We start from the raw sequence: 20,532 nt of genomic DNA, 5'->3' as shown, positions 1-20,532 counted from the left end.
AAAGGAACTATTAGTTACTATCATCTTTGATAGGCTTTCAAACATTTATATAAACAATACCTTCAAACAGCCAATGCAACACTGCAACACCGGCTGATGTAACTGCAAATTAAACTCCTGACAACCTGCTTTCCCGCATCTGAGGTTTGGCTCCACTGGAATTGAACTGACCAGCAACAACCGAAGAACCTCCACTTCTCCACCTCCACTGCCATATAGCCAATAACACAACACAATACTGCAAATCAAATATTGACTGAATTAAAATACAACGTTGACTATTTTCAAACTTATTTTTTCCTTCTACATGCAACTTTCATAAGGAGTTCTCTCCATAAACTTCGAATCTAAGCTTTCAAACAATCAAAACACACACACAAAACCCACAACAAATAATTCTGTTTGACCTTCATTATTTAGGTCTGTGTGCCAGGTTTAATCAGCTCTCACAAACACATTCTACTTTTTAAAAAGCCTGTAGAAACACATTTTCAAAACTAAAAGGAACAGAATGCATTGTTTTGATTGTACAGCCTGAAGCCCTTAGATCTGAGTTTTATCAAAGAATACTCTATCACTGATCAAAGCAGCAATGACAACTTAATGTTCTTTAAAGTTATATATTGCTGTATGAACTTCCCACTTTTGTCTTGTAGCCCCTGGCTCAGCATGTCATTGGGAGCATTCTCAAAGGACAAGAGACTTTCAGAAGCCCTCCATTCTGAAGCAACAGCTCAGTGATGGTACAAGTGGAGAGCAGAGTTGGCTGGATTAATTCCACCGTGGCTCTGATCTCATTTACCCTAGAAAATTCAGGGCTATCATTTCTTCTGCAAAGATCATTTAGTACATCACCCTATGAACTATTTGCATGTGGTAGGAGCATTTTCTTATTGTCCATTTCTGATTTCAGTATCAGCTAAAGACATGTCACCCCTGTATTAAAATCAATATTTTTAATTCCTTGTCATTTAATATTTTACATCTGATGTGTGCGTGCTGGACTTCAAGCAAAGTTTGGAGGTTTCGTACACATGTGACAGAGTGACATTTTTTAATCTGTACTTTAACAATTTACTAAGAAATATGAGTTTAGTAGAAAAAATCTGATTTTGCTTAATGAAATGCTTAAATAATTTCCACTTCAGTCTTTTTTTTTTTTTTTGGTAAATAAAAAGGTTTAAGACTGTGTACCATAACTACAGGACTTCTACAGTTATAAGATCTCTGATATCTCTGTAAAGGTGTAAGCCTAAAAATCAATGCTTGCAACTACTTGAAGCACTCTAAGTATCTTCAAATCCCCAGTCCACCTCCCACAGACAGGAGGAAAACCCCTGGCAAAACAATGCTTACAGTGACTCAAGAAATCAACAGCTGCTCAATATAAGCATGAGCCAGGATTCAAGAGGCAGAATCAAATCTCATAACAATAGAATCCAGCACTATCTGCTCACAGCCTCTCTGGAATGCACATATCGTCCAAGTACACCAACATTAGAAGCAGCGTTCAAACTCATTCATCTTGGCACAATTCCTTCATCTCCTACATAAAAGCCCTTAAGGGTAACAGCTACCAGGGGGAAAGCCCATGGCCCAGAGCTTAGAAAACATACATACATGTTCCTGCAAGGATTTTGATTTTCACAAGTGGAGTACTACAAAGCTAGAAACACAACAGGCTCAAGAATATCACTGGTAATAATTAGATTGGTTTTTCCCTCCTCCATCCTGATTTCACCCACACCTCCCCAGGTTTCCTACAAACTTCTTTTCAGTGAAGAAAAGGCACAGTTTGATGGTAAGAGGCATGGAACCGGCAAGGCTAGATTCTGCAAGTCTGACACATGGTATTTTTCACAATGATCTCACAGAATAGAAAAGAGCAAGTGGCAAGAGATGGACCTTTCTTAGTCTGAACTAGTTCATTTTGAAACACTTTGAATCATTTTGAATCGTGTATACATGCACACACCTTGTATACACACACCTACGCAGACGCAAAGGGTCTCACTGGAAATCAAAACTGAAGACCGGGCAACATCAGGTCACAGACAACCTTCCACTGAGATATTCTTGCCTTCTAAAAAACACATTTTTCTACCATGGATATAATTAAAAAATTTTAAAAATTTAAACTCAAGGGTGTCATCTTGAGAGATGTCACTTTCCAGATGTATGATGAGACCACAACTTTCACTAAGGCTCTGTGACCAATAAGAACAATCAGACAAAGATGGGAACCTTCACAGGTCAAACCATCCTCTGCCCAGATCATATGAAGAATTAAAATGAAATGGACATGATCTGAAATGCTGAGGTACTGAACCCTACACTCAGACACTCCTGGATCTCTCTATCAACTCAGTAATTACATACGAACACCGTTCACACCTTAAATATAATCAAAAGTCAAGCAGGTAGTTTCCAAGTTAAAGGATAATCAAAAACAATGTAGGGACCTAAGAAAAAAACAACTGTGTTGGAACCCAACTCATCATCATCTTGCTAAGATGTGCAATAAAAAGAAGCTGAAATCAGTAACAAGCTGAGCAACGTCTAAATATTGTTGAACTAGTGTTAGAAAGCCCAAACACTTGCTAGGTTCCTGGTCTCTAGACTTTTACCTTACAAGGACTTGAGACTCCAAGCTACTGACACGAAGCCATGACAGCAGCTTCAGTTTGTCCCTGATCACTTTTCCAGATACATAATGACCACAGCTGTTTTAAGATCCACGTTTCATAAAACTGAAGGCATTTGGAAGTCAGATGCACTGAGTAATATTACTTTTTTTTTTTTCCAAACAACTAAAAACACACTAATTAAAATACCTTAGTTTCCAAATGCTTTTTCCAGTCATTGAGCTAAATTACAATAGCAAATTTTAAGTTACATTTGCTAGCCCAAGAAGCCTAACACGCTAAATAATATTTGAATACACAATATAAATGTTAAAGTTATGGCTTCTTCCACTTGTTTTCTATTAGTTTTCTAATTAATGAATTTCAACACATATACACCGAACACATGCATTTTTGACAACCTCCTGTGCAACACTATGACGACAAATACCACAGGCCTTTGTTGAAGCTTTTTTTTTTTTCTTTTTCCAATTTTTTGGCTCTTAACATCATTTCTCCTGCAGTTAGAGGAAATACTTCAGTTCCAGTACACCCAATAGAAGCCTATCTAGAAGAAGAGGTCGAACAAAAAAACCTACACTGGAATATGTAAAACTGAAAACATAGGTTTTCTGACCATGTTTTTACTTCTGCTTTTGCTACTAGCATCCACTGATGTTATAAACCTTCCATGGTGAACTAAAAAACGTTGTATGATACTAACAAAAAGGCTTTCCAAAGACTCTCCATGAGGGGAAGTGACACAGAATTATGGGAAAAAGTAACTGTAAGAAGGGGGCAAGCACACAAACAGAGAATAGTGAACAGGTTGGTATACACAGATGACTCATCCTGACACATTATCCGAGTTAGGGTATATAGAAAAACTTCAGTTGGTAAAAATTTCCAGGAATTTAATAAAACATTTTTTTTCTTGTCTTCACTTCCCTCCCCATAAATTTAAAGCACTCAGAGGTACTCACAATCCTCCTGAGAATTTAAACCAAACCAAATATTTGAGCAATGCAGACACTGTTATAAAATCTCACACCACCAACATCCTTTAATTAAATAGGCACCACTATGTTTGGACATGCATGAAAGCTAATCTGTTAAGGAACAGCACTTGTACAATACACCACCCTGTGCTTTGGTCACCTCAGTTTAGGTCATGAAGTCAAACAACAGTAACCATCCACAAGGCCATTTTGTTTAATTCTTCTGAGATAATCCTTTCCTATAATTTTCTAGGGAAATTTTTTCTTACAGAAAAAAAATGTCATTCTTACTGACTGTCAGAACAGAGCTGTATAGTAGCTTACATAAAATCAAAACGTTCTCCTGCTAGAAAGCCAAAGAATGTCTTAAAGTTACTGTATTTTCACTGGGCTTCAGTGATACAGCATCACTACTAGAGCCTTACTAACCCTGATGTTAAAAAAAAAAATACAGTAACAGGCAAGTGTTGGCAAGTATCACACTGATTTGGGTAAAGACCAATTTTTTTTGTTGTTCACCATAAGAGCTAATATTAATTTCAGTTAGTAATGTGACTGGTAAAATATATGCTCTTTTTAATAATTTATTGCAGGACTCAGTTTACTAAGTAAAACTGCATGTGCTAAGAAAACAAGTTTTTGTTGCGTTTAAAGTTTAAAAGACATCTATGTACTCCAGGAGAAACAATTTTCTTACAACAAGAATTGAGAGATTTGTATTTAAGAGTTCATGCTCCTTTAAATAGTCACAGACTTACTGAGTGCAAAGCTCATGTAACCTAATCTATGTTTTCCTCAAATCCCCACAAGTCCATTTACTTAAAAACACCACACTCCTGGATTGCTGCCTGGCGTACCAAACCTGTCCCATCCTGCATACATGTTACTAAATTAGGAAAGCAGAGTGGACTAACATTACGCCAACTCTGAAAAAAGAACAGAGCCTGCATCAGTTTGTGCCTCAGCTTTTAAAGACACAATCATAAAAAAAAAATTGAACATTAGTAAGTATCAACATAACCTAGCTTAATCAGACTGTAATAAAAGCAGAAGGGATAGATAGCAGGAAAAGACCCACAAAATATAAATACATTTTCTCCTCCACCTTCACTCCCCAGTACCCCTACCAGCCCCCATCTTGAGGTTTCCAAATAAAAATATGAAAAACCCATTTTAAAATTAAGTTTGACTGCATATTTTAATGCCAAGATCCATAAGAATAATAGAATTGCTGGCATGCTACGGCCCTGATCACTGGAAATCTACTGTGAAAACAGAAGTAGGGAAAGGCATGTAAACATAACTTCTTAATTAAGATTTACTGAAATACCTCAATATTGAGCTCTATTCAGAATTGCTAAGTTGAGTATTCAGGAAGTCTTTACCAGTGAAATATTGGTATGAATAGTAAATACAGATATTGTATTTTATAGTGACTTTAAATAAAAAAAAAAAAAAGAAAAATGAATACAGTTTTTACATCTCAAAACTTCCCTTGCCTCCAATTAGCAAACCATATTGCTAAGTCTGTTCTGCTTTGCATTTATCAATTAACATTCCTAGGGTTATTTTATAAACAGGCAGAGCAGTAATTAATTGTAGTTTGATTTAACCCTCCTCATCATTAAAACTGGAGTTACCTATGCAAGAGAAAATGATACTGTACAAGATATATATATATATATTTTTTTTTAAGTTCTTCTTCATGAATTCTTCCAGCCTTCCAGAAACATGAGGTGTTTCAGTTATAAAAACCTCACTGATTTTACAGCTATTAATTTCTTATTAACTCAGAGGATTATTAATTATGGAGAGATAATTATTCATTTCCTAATAACAGGTAGGAAAACTCAGTCCTCCCCAATATTAAACACAACTAACCTCATAAAGGTGTGGTCTCAGTCTCACCAAATGGAATGGGAACACCCAAGTTCTATTTCTGGTTAACACTGACTCCTGCTGTGGCCTGGAGCAAATCACTTCTGTTAAAACACTTTCCTGTCTGTAAAAGATGATAACGCTGCCTTATCAGCTTCAGAGAATCTCTCTCAAATGCTTTGAAGTCTTTTTTTTTTTTTTCCAAGTCTACAAATGTATTATAATGGGGCTTAAACTGACTATTTCTAAAACAATTTGCCTTAAAAAAAACAAGGATTTGAACAGAAGTGAGATGAAGAGTATGCATGTCATTAAGCTCTTGTAAATATGGTTGCAATTTGCACTTCTAAAATGCTAAAGGCATATGAAGAAGCTGTCCTTTGGATTCAACCTAAACGAAGCAAACGCAACTGAATGCAGCATGCAGAGGTATCAAGAGAACACAGAAACGTTAATTGGAAATGGAAGCCCCACCTTTTGTTAGGAAAGAAAGGGTAGTATTTGGCAAACTTGAATTTGAGTGCTGCAGAGATCAGTGTCTCCCTGCTGCCACCACTGCTCACATACCCCACTCACCTGCACTTTTGCTTCACAGATCAAAGAAACAGCATCACACAGATTGCATACAATTTGCTATTATTCAACTGCATTTTATTTATTTTGCCAGATCAACGCACTCAGAGCATTTAAGAACTTTTCTGACAACAAACACAAAGGGAAACTTGGTCTACCCATATAAAGACAAGTGCTGCTATATATCTACATACACACACTTCCATTTTCATGGGAATTTTGCCTAAAGATGTGCTGGGATCATAAACCATACCCTATTCTTTGTATAATTACTTAAGCTTTTGCTCTTGACTTGGCAAAACATGAAGCTTTTCATTTGAGTATATCTATAATTAACTCCAACATGTGCTGAGTAAACATAACCTCATTTTTAATTAAATCTTTGAGCAAGATGCTACAACTTGCCATTTCTAAAGAGAAGTATTTGTCAAGCAGTGTGCAATACAAGTCCAATCTTCGTCAAACAAAACATTCGTCCGTGTATAACCCACCTTCATTCCAGTCATCTGTTGTCCAAACATGCATTCACTAACTACAAAACCAAGAAGATGAAAAATCATCACATCAAGACTTTAAGGAAAAGTAAAATCAAGTCTATATAACATAACAGTCCCGAAGCTAAAGATGTCTCAGTTTTCCCTCCTGAAGAATCATTTCTCCAGTACAGCCTTTTTTTTTTTTTTTGCAAGTACAGAATATATAGTAATTCTCATAGAGAAAGAAAAATGTAATTGCTCAAGTATGAAAAGAGTGGACGCACCATATACATTAGGAACATCAGAGAAAATGAAATTTCAGAAAGTTTCTAAGCTATCATTTTTAAGAAGGGTCAGAAAATTTACTTCAGCACATTCAAATAGACCTAACTAAAATCCTAAATTAAAATGATGCATCAACTCCCGGAGTAAAAAGAAATTTCTTAAAATAGAGTTACTATAGTAATACAATCCATCTTTCACTTATGCTACAACTAAGATTTTTCAAAAAATATTCCCAGTAGTATATCTAAATGGTCCTCAAGAATTTGAAGGATTTAAGTGTTACAGTTAAATAGCAGAAAGTGTGACGTTCAAGAATTGTTTTCCAGTGTCAACTAAAAGAACGAATATGTTGTTGAGGACAAAAGACACAAGGTCTGCCATTTGCAAAACAAAATGAATGCTGTACACTTCAAAGAAAAAAGCACTCAGGAGAACTCTTGTAAATATTAAAATTCTCACCATGTTCATTTCTTTAGACTTAGTTGCAGCTCTTTTAAGCAGCTCTTGTCTCAAAGATGGTCTTTCAGTTAATATTTTTTTTATTACCACAATTTAGATACTCTGACTCTACACTAGACAAAAGCAGGTCTATTTATTAACCTTACCAAAGAATATACAAAACATGACTGCAACAGAATTTCACAAAGCATTTTCTACTCGCTATTTCATGTTCTATTTCAATGTGCTTATTCTGGACAATCTTTCCATTTGCTTCTCACCAAATTCAGCTTAGTCACCTTTCAAAGCTGTCAAGATACATGATGCAAGTCAGACTGTTTAATTGCATCCAACCACCAAAAACAATGTGCTCAGAGGCCAAAGTGCATGAAGTTATCAACAGGTGACGCTGACTTCACAGTGTTTGCTAAGCACAAAGGTAGGATTATTATTTACACTACAAGAATGCTACAGCACGCAAAGCGTTCTCTAATCTCCAAGAAACATAATATCCATGCTTCAACTGGCCTTTTTCCCCTCATCAGTGCGGACTGATTTCTTTAGGAAACTACACCTTTCATACAGCCTGCACATTTTTTCTCCCTCACATCTTCTCAAGAAAACTTCTCAAACCTACTTATACATGACTAAACCTGAAATAGAAGAGGTCATCCAGTTACTCAATTCTCACAAACTTTGTGAACAAATACATAAACACTAAAACCTTTCTGTCCATCACACTGAAGGTAAACAGCAGCACATGCTCAGTCTTTATTAGAGTCTGAAAAACATCTATAGTTATACTGAAAACAAACACCTTTATAAGGCTTCATTTCACATACTGATTCAAATGTTTAAAAATAAAAGCTATGCTGAATTTCTGTAAGGCAACAACAAAATACTAACGAGTGCTAATAGCACAACTGTGGAACAATCTCATCAAAAACAGATAATTAAACCCCACATGCTATTCATTTTTTCTTTCAATTCTTAATCACAACTAAGGAAGATAAAACCGAGTCATTCTTAGAAATATAAAGTCTGAGAAAAGCATCATTAACTATATGAATATGAGAAACTATTTGCCATTCAAACGTTTGCAGTCATAATAAAAAGATTTATTAGTATACTCAATAAGTTGCTACAAATACCCATGTAGTTTCAACAAAAACTGAGAGTGCTTAGAGCACCAGACCCCAGGAAGGGAAAGAGAAGAGGAATGACAGACTAACAACTCTGAAGTAAGCTTTTTATGTGATGACATCATTATACTGCAAGTTGGTTACACAAGGTGAATAGTAATCAACCTTTCTTAACTGGGTCCCTGCTGTGATAAACAGTTCACTGCCATTTGTGTGATGTCTGTGTAGGACAAAGTCTGAGGTAAAATGATAATCACCAGTTTTGAGAAGTTGCTTCTGCAAATGACACCACTCTTATCCGAGATTTTTTTCTTAAAAGCAGCTTTCTACATTCAGCACAAGCTGCATTTGTAGAAGCTAAACTCTGTCTTAAATGGTAACTTCTTTTACAAAGTAAGAGAAATTAAGGTTTGTCTTTCCCTAACAAGATGTTACAATGCAGTATCTGCAGTTGACAACAACCCAGTATAATAACATACTGCAGTGAATCATACCTCACCTAGCTTTGTTTTACTAATTTTGCTTGCTTTCCTGAGAGAATGCTATTTAATATTCTTGTATGAAAATTCATACTACCAATGTAAGTGAGAATAAAACAACTTAAGAAAACCTACTACTTTGCTCTATTTTGTCAATTGTTCGATATTAATGGTATTTTCAAATTCAAGTAGAAGTAATCTTTAAAATTTTCACTGTTTGACAATGTAAACCTAAGGAAACAAGCACTCTTCAGGAAATGTTACATTTAAAAAAACTCAATGCAGTAGACTAGCTGCGCACATTCTCCAATGTAAGTGAAAGATAAATCTTGCTTGGACTGGTAACACTCCTGCTGTGTGACATCCAGCCATGATGACACTGACACCATCTGAACGGACAGGATTAGAAATAGCAATAATGACATATGCTTACACTGATGGTACTCTACCACAGAAACAAAGAACAGACGTCAATGGGTTCTCCAATACAAAATTAGCAACAGTAGTATTGTTTCTAAACATGCAAAATTTTCATACGTTTAAAGTGAAAAATCACTTTTTTCTGATGATGTTCAGTACAAAATTTTGTAAACTTCAGAACAAATTAAATGAAGCTTTTACACGCCGCTGATACCACCTCCAAATGTGGTAGACTCAAAATCAGCTCCTCAGTAATGTAAATTATGCTTTTGAAAGTAGTCTTTTCTTGGAACCTTTTTAAGTTAATGTGTGAAGTTTTGAAGCAAATGTGCCACTTTTTCTTTGAACAAGTCTTTCTTTCATGGTACAGCACCATAAGGTAAATTATCTTTGAGGAACATAAAGCACATTCAAAACACTCCTTTCTCTTGAATGTAGGACATCTTAAAATTGATGGAAATTTTACCGGCCTTAGGTCATAATGTTTAACAGGTTTATCTAATTTCATTCCAGAGCATTTACAAAGCCAATTTATTTTTCCTTTCTAATCATAATCATTCTTTGACTGGTTCTGCAAAGCTTATTATGCCTAGAAAAGTACAAGGAGAGGACTATCTAGATTTCTGCAACCAAGACTTCAAAGAACAATTGCAGTATATCCCTTGCAAATAAGCCACATGAACTTAAAAACACATGAAAGTCACAGTGAAAATTTAGTTCAAATTAGAGCCAAAAGCTAATCCTGTTAGATTAAGTTACACCAGTTTTTTGGTTTTTTTGTTTTTTGTTTTTTTTTTTTTTTAAATGCTGGCCTTACATTTTATCTTCTCTGCAGATCAGAAAATGCAAACACCCCAGAGCAAGATGAAAAAGTAAAACAGTGAAAAAAAATTCAAAAATTACTGTCATCTGATCTGGACAGATAGATTGAAGATGAAAGAAGAGAAATCAGTTACTTTTGCTTATCAAAGTACGTAGAAAGCAAAAAAAAAAAATCATTCAAAATTTGCCTATGGCCAACTTTTTCTGACTCTGTGTCACATTTATTTGGAATAAATTTTGCTTTTTTGTTATAAGCCAGTAAGACCAACATTTGTTATCTACTGTCATGCTGAGGTAGAACTGCCATAGGCAAAGCTACTGGACACGTGTCTTTTCTGAAGAAGTATGAGGCTGTTTGGCTAAAAGATAGGAGGAGGACTGGAATACTTTATACTCAGTTAAATCCAAATAAACACTTTATCATAATGACATTTGTCATTAGCATTTTGTGTCTTCTTGAGTAACTTCCAGACTTTCTTGTTACAATGGCAACAGCTGTTACATAAATACTTTATTTTCCTCTTCAGAAATATTTTTCATTATTTTCCTCCACCTCACATCAATACTGCACAGCTTATTATTTTTTAAGTGCATTGGTACAGTACCGTGCAATGGCAATCCGTACCTCATCTTTGCATTCAAGTTGTGCCATGCTTCATTTCTAAGATCTGAGCAAACCTCGAACAAATCACTGCACCAAAGAAGATCACATGGATTTTGCCATTGTTTTACTACTTCGTTTGTACTTACCTGCAGGTAAATATTTCAGCTGGTTGTTAGCCAAACGAAGATGACGTAAGGATCTCAGGCGACCGATCTCTGGACACACAATTTCAAGGGCATTATCACTTAGGTCCAGAAACTGCAGTTTAACGAGGGAGCCAATGGCTTGCGAGAGAACAGATTAAAACATGAATGTGACCCAACAGTAATGTTAAAATCTTAATAGGACTACGAGGGGATAAAAAGCCACAGTACCTTACACCTAAGTATCAGCAGATTTTGATGCATTAAAGTCGGTCTGAGAACTGAATGACATAGTCGATGAAAATGTTCATCTAAAAAACTGTATTGCTGACAGTGAGATTGGGAGGAAAACAAAAGTGATGTACACAATGCTCCCATTTCTAGACTTTCCTCAGACGATTCTGCTCTGAATTTTTTTTCATTCCTTCGTGTTTATCCAATCTATATGTACCAACAAAGCTTAAAGTACTGCACTGAAGTTAGACATAGAACTCTAAATTTAATGCACAGAGACTAATACAAGTTCTTGATATTTTAAGTTTCAAAAGTGTCATGAAATAAACCAGCAGAGTATTCTGTGTGGTAACCAGCTCAGAGCAGAAGACATTCCAGATTTTTGTTTCTGTAAATGAGTGCCATTCAGCCATTCCAGTTTCTTCAATTAGAATTGAAGCAAACAGCATTCAGATGCATTTGAGAGTTCATTAGAAGAATTTAATATAACATAAATGAGGATATTATCAACTAAGAGCTATACTGGTATGTTTTGTATCAAAGTCTTTAATGTTTTATGGGAAAATAAAGAAAAAGATAGGCCTCTTCAAAGAAGAAAAATGAATATTTTATGACTCCTGCCACTTATGTGAGCTGGTAGATTACTTACCTTCAGGTACAACAACTATGTTATTTGAATGAAGGTACCTGGGGGGAGGAGAAAAAAAAAGCTAAGGACACCACCTGTTACCCTCAAGGACTTCTGCTACATAATCAGTTTGCAAAATATCCAATTTCAGACTGAAAGAGCACCCTCAAAGCCATTCCTCTTTATGACCATAAGAGCTGTGGACACCACATATATTGGCAATGGACAGATACTTAAGTTTCACTTAGGACTAATTAATGATAAACTTAAAAATAAAACAGAATGACATACAATTATTTAAAATGGAACATTCACAGTTAAAATAATGGGCTTCAGTTCTGAGAGACACAAGAAGAAAACAAGAAGAAAAAAAATGAAGCAGACAGCATAAGTAAAGCCAACCATACTTGATCATCAGGTTATCCCACACAATGCAAGAAAAGAAAGAAAAAACACCTGGCACAAGCTATACCAATTAGAAACATTTCCCTCCATACTTAAAAAAAAAAAAATCTTGCACCTTATATGACTAAAGAAAAATGATGTAGTCACCCTAATTGAGTTTTTCAGATCTAGAATATATTTTTCCAAAACAAAACAAAAAACAAACAAACAAACAAACATGTTGCCCATTATCACTCGCTTACTGAGGGAGACCAGCTCTCTCACTAAAAATATTCAGCACCCCCTGCAGGAACTCTTCCAGCACTGCTAGTCACTTCTGAACTATCGCAACACGGATTTCTCATGTTTTAATTTTGATGCCTAAAATCAATATGGCTGCAAATGAACAAATGGCTCTTGTAGAAAATAGCACTAATGAAATTTTCAAATACTGATAAATATTCGTGAAGAATATTTGAGTACTCGGTGCTGAACTGCCTAAGGCACACACAAAAACATTACAACAGGTTTGTTTTTCCATTCTTCTCAAACAGCATTTCCAGAAGTAGAAACTTTGTCTTTTTCAGGAGGATAGAAGCAGAGAACACTTCAATTGTAGGTAGTTTTTTTTTTTTTTTTCTTTAAAAACTGCAGGTAGTTTCCTAAAAATGTAGGAGACAAAAAGATAGCCAATGTTTTTGTGAAAACCTTCATTTGTAGCCTTGACACGAGAATTCTCCTACTCATTTCAGCTGCAGCTCCCAGAAATACTCTTGACTATTCCAATCAGTAAATTAAAAAAGGTACACGATAAGGATTTACATCAGGCCTCCCAGTATGACAAACACAATATAAATAAGTAGACAGTAGTAAAGTTCTTAAAAATGTACAGTGAAATTGCTACTGATTTTCATTTTTATTAAAGTGAAATTTGTCTAAAATAATTTTTTTTTTTTTTTTTTTTTTTAGAAAATATTGCGGACTCTTCTCTGACAATGAACAGCTTTTACTGTCTGATCGAACATGGCTTGTGCTATTAAGGCTACACAAATCACAGGCTCACTGCAAACCACTAGAATGTACAGAATAATGGTGGTACAGCTATGCTTGCTGAACCTCAAATAATTAGGTATCAATCTTACAATCAGTGCTTCTAAGATATTATTTTAAGTTATAATTTGCAATGCTCTTCCCTAAAGGCATCATCAAATAGCAGAGATCTCCTGATGCCCCACGGCAAATCATTAAACACTAAATATATGAAGTAGTATTTATTTTACTGCTCAACAGCATAAACAAAGTCTTAAGAATCCAGCATGATGAGACAAGACTGTTACTTAAGCAATTTGGAGACTGCAGTGACATACAAAACAGTTCAATTATACGCTGGTCATGTGTACCAGAAAGGTGTGGTCTCAAGGACCAAATTAAGATGACAAGATCAGACAGCTGAACGCATTAGACTACTCACACCTCCTCCTGTTTGGAGCTTTTCATTAAACAGAAGCAGTGGTCTATCAATTACCAAACTAAAAGTGAGAAAAATGAGTTACAGCAGGATGTGGGGATGCCCCTTTTATCCTCCATCCTCCAATTCTACTAAGCAAGGACAATACAGCCCTAACAACAAAAAATAGGGAGTGAGGGAAATTGTTGGCTCAGGCTTCACAACATCAATTTAATTGCCAAAACAAAACAGTTCACGTGATGCCCTTTCTTTGGGCAAAACTGGATAATCTATTCTGTCTCCAGTTGTTAACTACTCATACTTGCCCATTCCTGCTCTTATTTGTCTTGATTAAAAAAAAAAACAACAAAACACCATGCTGCACAAACCACCTTCTAAAATCAGTAAGACTGAAGACATTATAAATCTCATAGCTGGAGTGGCGATGTGCAACAGGGATGGGCTCTAGCTCTGTCACAACCATTGCATTTGGAACTTCAAGTACTTTATATTAGAATTACAACAGTTTACATAAGTGCTTTCCCCCCCCCTTGACAGTGCAGGCATTTGCATAACTGTTCTTGTTATTCAACACAAGAAATCCTAAAAAAATAAAATAAAATAAAAATCACTGAATACATCTGGATATACCACCATTTGAAAAAATAGAAAAAGCACTTTTTTTTGTTCTGCAATAATACCCTTCCTTTTTAAAAGACAGATAATATACAGCAATACATTATAAAACTATTTTAAGATGAGACAGACCAGCACAATAAGTATATATTAGAATTCCTACACAAACTCACAATTCCACGAGGTTTGGAAGCTTCTGTGCAAGGTTTTCTGGCTGAAAAAGAGTTAGAGATTTTTAGGTTTCAAAACAAACACACATTGTGTACTCAACTAATTTTACTAACCACACTAAAACATGCTAGCAGCTACTCACAGAAAAACTGCAGCAGAAAGTTTGCATACAATACCCTACCCTATTTCCACACCCCCACATATTCTCCACCAGTGCAATCTGGGATATTTCAAGAGCAATTCATTACTGAAATTGAACTACAGCCTAGAAGAGACATTAATGTATCCTCAAACAAATGGTAGGTGGACTTCTGGGGCTGAAAAGATGAAATACATTTTCAAAAGCAAAGTTCTAAAGTGAATTAGTTGAGGCTGAGAGCTGCTGAGAAGCTGTAACCACTACAGACTTGAAGGGGAATAAGATCTATGCAAGGTATCTCATTTTAACACTTTATGTTGTAATACTGGTAAACCAAGCAAAGACCTAAAAGTTTTGTGTACCTTAACCAGTAACCGCAAAGTCAGACACTCCGAATCCAACAAACTAAATTTCCATATTTGCATGTTAACATGCTATCATTTCTACAATTACTAATCCATAGCTGCAATTCTGTTCCATGATGGCATTTATAACCAAGAATGTATACCACAAAACGGGCTTGCTAAGTCTGAAATGTTGGTAATCATAATTAAGGTTAAGATAGTTTCACTGCTTAAGAAATCTACTTCGAACGCAGATTTTTTACATTATCCATATATCCAAATCAAATTTGAAAAGCAGACTTATCACACTGTCAATTTCCTCAATTTCCTGTAAAAGAGGCCTAGCAATTTGCACTGCCATGTAAATGTAAGCTGTATTATTAACTAAAATACTTTGCATGGCTTCATAAACTTATTATGAAGAAATATGTAAACCAGAAAAAGTTATCGTGATGTGCTTATGCAACAAGCACACCACATGCTAGATTTGAGCACACACAGAAAAACATATTTGTTTTTAAGTAAGGAGCAGCAGATAAGGTTCTGTAATAAACGAATCAGCTGACCTCAAGACTCAAGAAACAGGCCACACTGATCAGTTGTTGCCACCTACTGGAAGGTTTGTGTCAGTGCATTTATCAGCACAGGAGACATTTGGTCAGTGAGTAGAAACTTAATATGGGAAAAATACACAAAGGCTGCAACGTGCTCAGATCCAAATTAAATACGTCGACATTCAACTTGAAAATTAATAAGGAAAATTAAGAACAATAGCTCTTCCATCCTAAACCTTTGTCCTATTAAGGACGCTAATCTGAAATACAAACATTTTCACATCACATCAAGTCCGTAACTGCTTTATCTTAAACTATGAAGAAGTTAAAGGAGAGAAACAACCCCACAGATCACAATTTTACAGTTTAGAATATCTACCACAAATTCTATTTATTTTTTTGAATGCCACAAAAACAACTGGTCTGAGTCAAATCCTTTCAACACAACATCTCACAACAACATTAAGGTTAAAAGGGACTATTCATGGTCCATCAAGGAGCAAAGTCAGTGACACAGACTGCGGCCTTTGTTGTAGACACAACAACTAATAATAATGACAGATGAATAATCAATCACTTCTACCACCAGTTTAGGGAAGCTTGCCTCATCCTCAGAGGGCATTTTTCAAAAAGTGAACCTGCTGATCTGTCTCAACAGGACAACACTGCACATTCTGAGTTAGCAAATTGAGATCTGCCTTTTGGTATGGCTAGATTATGCTTCTGACAGTGTCATGAAAGCAAACTCATTTCTTTCTGTAGGTGAGGAAACAGGATCACTAAAATGCTAACGTTATCAGTCAAATAGTACATTGGAAGGTATAAGAACTTGAAGTTGGGATGTAGGCATGCTATAGAGCTTCCTGACCCAATCACTATGCAAGTCTTCTACCACTTTCATCTTGGCACTGAAGACAGAAGAGTTTTTTCGTGAGAAAGGAATAGGTAAGTTCTGACAGCATAACTATTCCAGATGTTTCCATAGGAGCTGGTCAATGTTTTTCAACTCAGATATAATCAGCTGTTAAAGCAGAAGGAAGCACCACCTTAAAGAAATACGGTGCAGATTAACTACCATCAAAACTAAATCTATATGTAAAGTAGTTATTGATAATGCAGTGCTCATCATCTTGCATAGGATTCAAGAAGCACAAGGCTGAAAGACTCATTAAAATTACACTTCTGAAACAGGATCACCTTTTAAATATAGTGGTACACTTTTTTTTTTTTTTAACGTATCCAGTGAAAGAACAACTCTTCTCAAATGAGACTTGTTTCCCTTTGCAACTTACTACTACTTTACTAAATTGAGTATTACTCCCCTTACCAGTAATGGACATAAAATAATAAGTTTATGAAAGCATTGTTTCATAAGAACACAGATGACTGCTGTTCTCACTCTTCCTCCACTTCCATTTTTAACTGTCTTCTCTTTCCAAAAGCTAAACTAACCCATATATCTCTAAGCCTTCTCTCACAGAGCACTTTCCCAAGAATTCCCTTGATGCAGTTTTTTCTTCTCTTTACCTGCTTTCTTTACTTACTTTTACCTTATTTTCTATCCTCAATTCACCTGGATTTTCCTTAGGTATATAGCCTTAAACTGCAACCCTTGCTCAGTTTATACTTTAACAGTATCTAGGAATGAACTGTTTATGTTTTTAATGGAAACTGTGATACTTACTATGCACAAAAAAAGTGTCTTTTTGTGGAACACGCTGCTGACTTCACCTGTTTTGATCTACTACAACTTCCAACTGTATTCTGCTGAATAAATGTTGTTAGATCTCATTTTTGGTTGCCCAAGTTGTAGCTGTAGCACTATGCACTTGATTGAGATCCCACAAGTCATATTAAGAGAAAGTTATCCCAGTCACTTTGAATACTAATTCTCTATTTCATGCTGTTTGAAAGTAAATTTGCCCAAGCAAGATCTAAATTTTAAATGTTGTTTCAGTTCCATTAACTCACAATTCAATTACAATTATTATTACCTCAAGAAAAACAAAACCGAGATTTAAAATAGACACAAAGAAAAGTTGTACACAAAACTCTCTGTGTTAGTTCCATCTTTTGAGTAGCAGAAATTTCATGAGCCTCACGCCACTAAGTAATCATTGACTTTCAGGTTAATTTTTAAAGCAATTTTACTTGAATGCTTCTGTACCATGAATGCTACAATTCCATTAAATCATTAAGCAAAAAGACTTCCCCAAGAAGTACCAAAATAACTTTCTACAGTGCATGCAAACTTAATTGACTTCAAAGATGAAGGAAGGTATAAAACCTTCAGAATCCTTTCAGCTCTTGTCCTGTGAAACAAAGCCTTTATTAAGGAAATCTAATGCATCATTATTAAAGCTTCAGAAACTACTACTTAAGGCAAGAGATGTCAAAAACAACCCCACCACCCCTCAACTCTTGAGTTAACAGTTTATTCTTCCTTCCGTTGGAGTTTACAGAAAACAAGTTTCAACTGGCACCTTAACAGAAAGCTTAGTATTAGATCTTGGGATTGGCATTGCCTTTACAGTAAAGTATACATGAAGGCCAGCGCTGCTGAAGCTAATGCAGCTAGACTAAACAGCACAGTATCTCCTAACAGTAGAAAGATCTGACCACTGACACTTTGAGCAAGATTTACAAGTTAAAAAAAAAATATCACGGAACACAGACAAAAAAAAAAAAAACACAATGGATCTTTAGAGCTCTGAGAGTATACATAAAAATGGCATATGCCTTCATTTATTATACTCTATGTTATCCATCCAAGTTAGAACATAACACAACCGTGTACTTGTATTTCACAAGGGATCACGTCATTCAAATTTGCTAAAATGTTTTTTAATCTTTTCTATTCAAAATCAGACAGTAAGCATCACAGTAAAGAAGTTGTCGTACCAATGTGGTCAGAGAATTTCTTTTCATGTAAAGTCTCTCCAAGTACTGCAGCCCCTCATCTTTCAGTAACTCCAAAGGAAAATGATGGAGATTTCTGTAATTTAGGAACAAATTCTTGTGCTTTTCCAGCTTTGCCTCAGAGATTGTTTTACACAGTTCTGATGCCATGACTAATTCTGTTCCAAGCACCACATCTAGTGCACTGCATCTTCTAAAAACAGGCCCATTTCTAGGAGACAAGAGAGAACAAGACAGTATCAAGGTTTATGCCATGCAATCTTTTGCTGAAAGACTTAAGACTACTCGATATTATAACTATAAAAAAAAAAAACAAACATTCCATTCAATACATAAAGTACTCAGAACATTCATACCAGCAGTTCTGTTCGAAGCAATTTTTGACTGCTTTCTGCATAGTGTTCAAGTGTATTCAGATCAGCATTATCAAGATATTAAGGCATACACAATGAAATAATGCTTTTTTTTTTTTTTTAAATCATTTTCCATCTATAGTTTTGTCAAAGCTAACATCAGCAAAGAGGAAAAAAAAAAGACATCTCTCTCCTATCCACTACTGGTGTTGTACATTTACTCTGTGATCCATACTAAGAGTGCACAATCTTCAGTAAAATGCAAAATTTATCAGAGGATGCATGTTTGGACAACTTAAAAACATCTTCATGTAGATTTAAAGCCAACATGACAACAGGCTATATAAGTTTAAGTCTTCCCACATAAAATAACAAGGAAATGCTATCAGTTGTATGACGTATTGGGATGGACAGCAAGTAAGACCATATGAAAATAGGATAATTAATGCAAGAGAAACCTGAAATTTTGCAGTATCAGACACAGCTTTGACAGCAGACTTCCAGCAATCTCAAATAAACAGAAACAAAGTATCCAGCTTTACCAGTGACTTCAAAAGCAGAAAACTGAAGCATGAAGCAGAGTACAGATGCTGCAGGTCTGTGGCACCAGTACACAAAAGCTCTTTCAGTTCAGCAGTTAGAAGAAGTTAAGCCACTATGAATTCCACATCGATGATCAGTATTAAAATAATTCAAGGCAAAAAAAATATATCAGGATTTGTAATGCACATATTCCAGGAATATTTGGGTACTAACTGCTACTACGCAAGAAATGGGAAAGGAAAGCTCAGGTGAAGCAAGTGAAGCAATTCCAGACCAGAGTGTTTTTCTTCCCCCTTTGAAAGCATGGCTTTCAGCTTTAAGTTTTTTAAGTGAAAAAAACATGAGACCACAAAACAATACAGAAACATCCGACAGCTTTCTGACTTTTCCAGAGATGACATTCTGAAGCTCTGCACTTACAGACCGCTCCTCACAGCCGCTCTCCATGAACAACACGGGGCACCGGGAACCACAGAGCGCACCGTGCAGTCCACAGACACAAAGTTCAGCCCTTCCCTCACAGGCAGGCCCTCCCACCACCCAAACCTTCCTGCTCTCAGCACAGCACCGAGCGCCGCCAACGACAACGGGCACCTCGCAGCCGCTGAGGAGCCGCCGGTGGGGATCCTGCGAGGGCCGAATCCCTGCCGCTTCACACAGCACAGAGAAGACAGAAACGTGCCTCGCTTACGAGATGAGGCTCCGCTCCGAGCCGCCCCTCTCGCGGCTGCGGCTGCCCGTGGGAAGCGGCCCGCCGTGAGTGCGTGATGGGAGCGCCACCAAGGCCTGTGGGGGCTGAGGGGCAGAGAGAAAGGGACCTCGGAGCAGAAAAGCCTCGCACTCCCACCGCGGAAAAGGCACCGTGCGCTCCGGCAGGCAGGCGGCAGAGGCGCTCTCCTCCCACAGCCCAACGCACTCCGCCTCACAACGAGAACACTTACCGGACCGCCACCTCCGGCTCCGAACACCGTAGGCGGAGCGGGCAGATCTCGCGAGACGCCACGCGGTCGCAGACCCGCCTTCCCGCCCAAACACAACACTGCCCCCGCGCGCGAGCCTACCAACCAATCGTTAAGCTCTTCGCCGCCGAACGCTCAATCACGGGTTGTGCCTCTCACGGCCGTCTGCTCCTTCAGCAGCCAATCAGGAGCCGTCTTACCTCAGAGCTGTACCCGCCTCCTGCCAAGGAGCCTGTGAGGGGCGGGCCCGGGAAGATTGTTTGTATTCTAGTGCTGTACTTCGGAACAGTGGTGGAGCTCAGCTTGTTGTGTTGGGCGTTTACACAGCGTCCCGTGTGT

General features: G+C 36.7%; 1 protein-coding gene across 4 annotated transcripts in view; it reads right to left on the bottom strand.

Annotated features, from left to right (window-relative positions):
- Nucleotides 1–20,276, bottom strand: part of LRRC28 (leucine rich repeat containing 28) — a 50,850-nt gene extending 30,574 nt beyond the window's left edge. The window contains exons 1-5 of one of the 4 annotated variants that reach the window (XM_010717539.4): nucleotides 20,176–20,276; nucleotides 18,321–18,549; nucleotides 14,385–14,425; nucleotides 11,766–11,803; nucleotides 10,886–11,023 (exon numbers count right to left, since the gene is read on the bottom strand). In XM_010717539.4, the coding sequence (XP_010715841.1) occupies nucleotides 10,886–11,023; nucleotides 11,766–11,803; nucleotides 14,385–14,425; nucleotides 18,321–18,488 (385 nt within the window). In that variant the 5' untranslated portion in view covers nucleotides 18,489–18,549; nucleotides 20,176–20,276. The other 3 variants (XM_010717535.4, XM_010717537.4, XM_085234394.1) reach the window with 3 other exon arrangements.
- Nucleotides 20,277–20,532: the final 256 nt, after the last annotated feature.

This window comes from Meleagris gallopavo, chromosome 12, assembly GCF_905368555.1.
Source record: "Meleagris gallopavo chromosome 12, MGAL_WU_HG_1.1, whole genome shotgun sequence".
Classification (NCBI taxonomy): Eukaryota; Metazoa; Chordata; class Aves; order Galliformes; family Phasianidae; genus Meleagris; species Meleagris gallopavo.
The sequence above is the reverse complement of the archived record's forward strand: the minus strand, read 5'-3'. Positions and strand labels throughout refer to the sequence as shown.